The sequence below is a fragment of the Morone saxatilis genome, unplaced genomic scaffold (genome assembly GCF_004916995.1).
Source record: "Morone saxatilis isolate NCDOM2014 unplaced genomic scaffold, NCSU_SB_2.0 Contig18, whole genome shotgun sequence".
Taxonomy (NCBI): domain Eukaryota; kingdom Metazoa; phylum Chordata; class Actinopteri; family Moronidae; genus Morone; species Morone saxatilis.
Window position 1 is genome coordinate 12710342 of NW_023339740.1, and position 1398 is coordinate 12711739.

The window sequence follows — 1398 nt, forward strand, 5'->3', positions numbered from 1 at the left end:
AGAGAGAGAGAGAGAGAGGATTAAACAATCTAGACTTTTTTTCACTTTGAGGTGCTATTGCTGTGACAGCTTTTGGGCACATTGAAGTGTCTGTCCGTGAAAAGTGAGATCGGGCCTGTTTATTCAGTGTGTGAGTTTAGTATTCAGTGCAGCACTTTCTATTATCTTCAGGGGTAATGGAATGGAGAGCCCCATTCTGTCTGATGCAGGCATCAGCCTCAACCTTCCCCATCCACCACCTAGTCTGGCCTGGCCGAGGCAGCCTGACACTGTCATTACTCTCCCCCTCTCTCTTTCCTTTTCCCTCGCTTCCTGTCTATCATTTAAGCTGCACACAGTTAAATGATGCTAGGGCTGTTGAGACCAATGCAGTTGTAACGTATCTGCACTGATTGAATTCACTCTTGCTGTCACGGCTGGCCTATTGAATTGAGCCAGCCAGACACAATCATTAGAGTCAAAGATGCAATTGGATTAACTGTTTGTTATAGTGGGAGGAAAAATGCGCAGATGCACCCATCCATGCTGCAGCCACCAATCTCCAAAAGCCTTGTAGTGTGCACTCACATGTTTGGCTTCTGACTTGAGTCTGTATTTAACTCCTGATTACTCCCATTGACTGCTGAAGCTTTGGGGAATTACTGAAGGATGCCTGTCAACATGTTCCCTACTCTGCAGAGTCTCGTCAGTTCCTGCTGTATGCTCGCCAGATTGAGATCAGAGGGGTGGACATAGATAACCCATACTACAACTACATCATCTCCTTCACTGTGCCTGGACATTTCGACAACGTGGGACCGGTGCGTGGACTACGGACGCTCTGGGTGAGCACCCGGTATCTCACTGTCAGCATTAGGTCCGCACCCAGACCATTCAAGGCAGGAGCTTTCCATCAATGGCACTGGAGGGTTTGAGACTGCTGGCTCTCTGCCTGCGTTTACTTGCAGGAGGCAAACTCGACACCACACTTAAGGGGCCCATTGTTTCAGTTCTGGTACAGACTTTTTCTGAAAAAAAAACGATTGTTTTTTTTTTTCAACTTTCACATGGACATTATGTCCACATGGCTATTTAAAAGTTTTGGTTTCTTGCCCTCCAAAAAGTTCAAGGGACACTGTTTTACCATTGCAGTTGCAGTAACAATGGCTCCTCTTGGCGGTCACCTACAGAATAATGCTAAGATCAGCTGATGGACAGCTTTAGCCAATTCATGGAGCTAGCGTTTAACTTAGCTAAACTAGCTACAGCAACAGTTATCAGCATCAGCCAACAAAATCATGAGGCTAGGAAAGCTAGAAGCGTCAAGACATTGAACTGGGTTTTAAAAAAATTATTTTTGAATTTTGAGTTTGGCTGAAATCGTATCACTGTTATAACATCCCTATAGGAAAACTTGCA

The 1398-nt window shown here is 45.2% G+C and overlaps 1 protein-coding gene across 1 annotated transcript in view; it reads left to right on the forward strand.

The window, feature by feature from the left end:
• LOC118328620 (low-density lipoprotein receptor-related protein 1-like) overlaps positions 1 to 1398 on the forward strand; it is a gene marked incomplete in the record, with an annotated part of 88024 nt that overhangs the window by 58475 nt on the left and 28151 nt on the right. Inside the window, 1 exon segment of the mRNA XM_035662445.1 lies at positions 679 to 856. Within this exon segment, the coding sequence (XP_035518338.1) occupies positions 679 to 856 (178 nt within the window).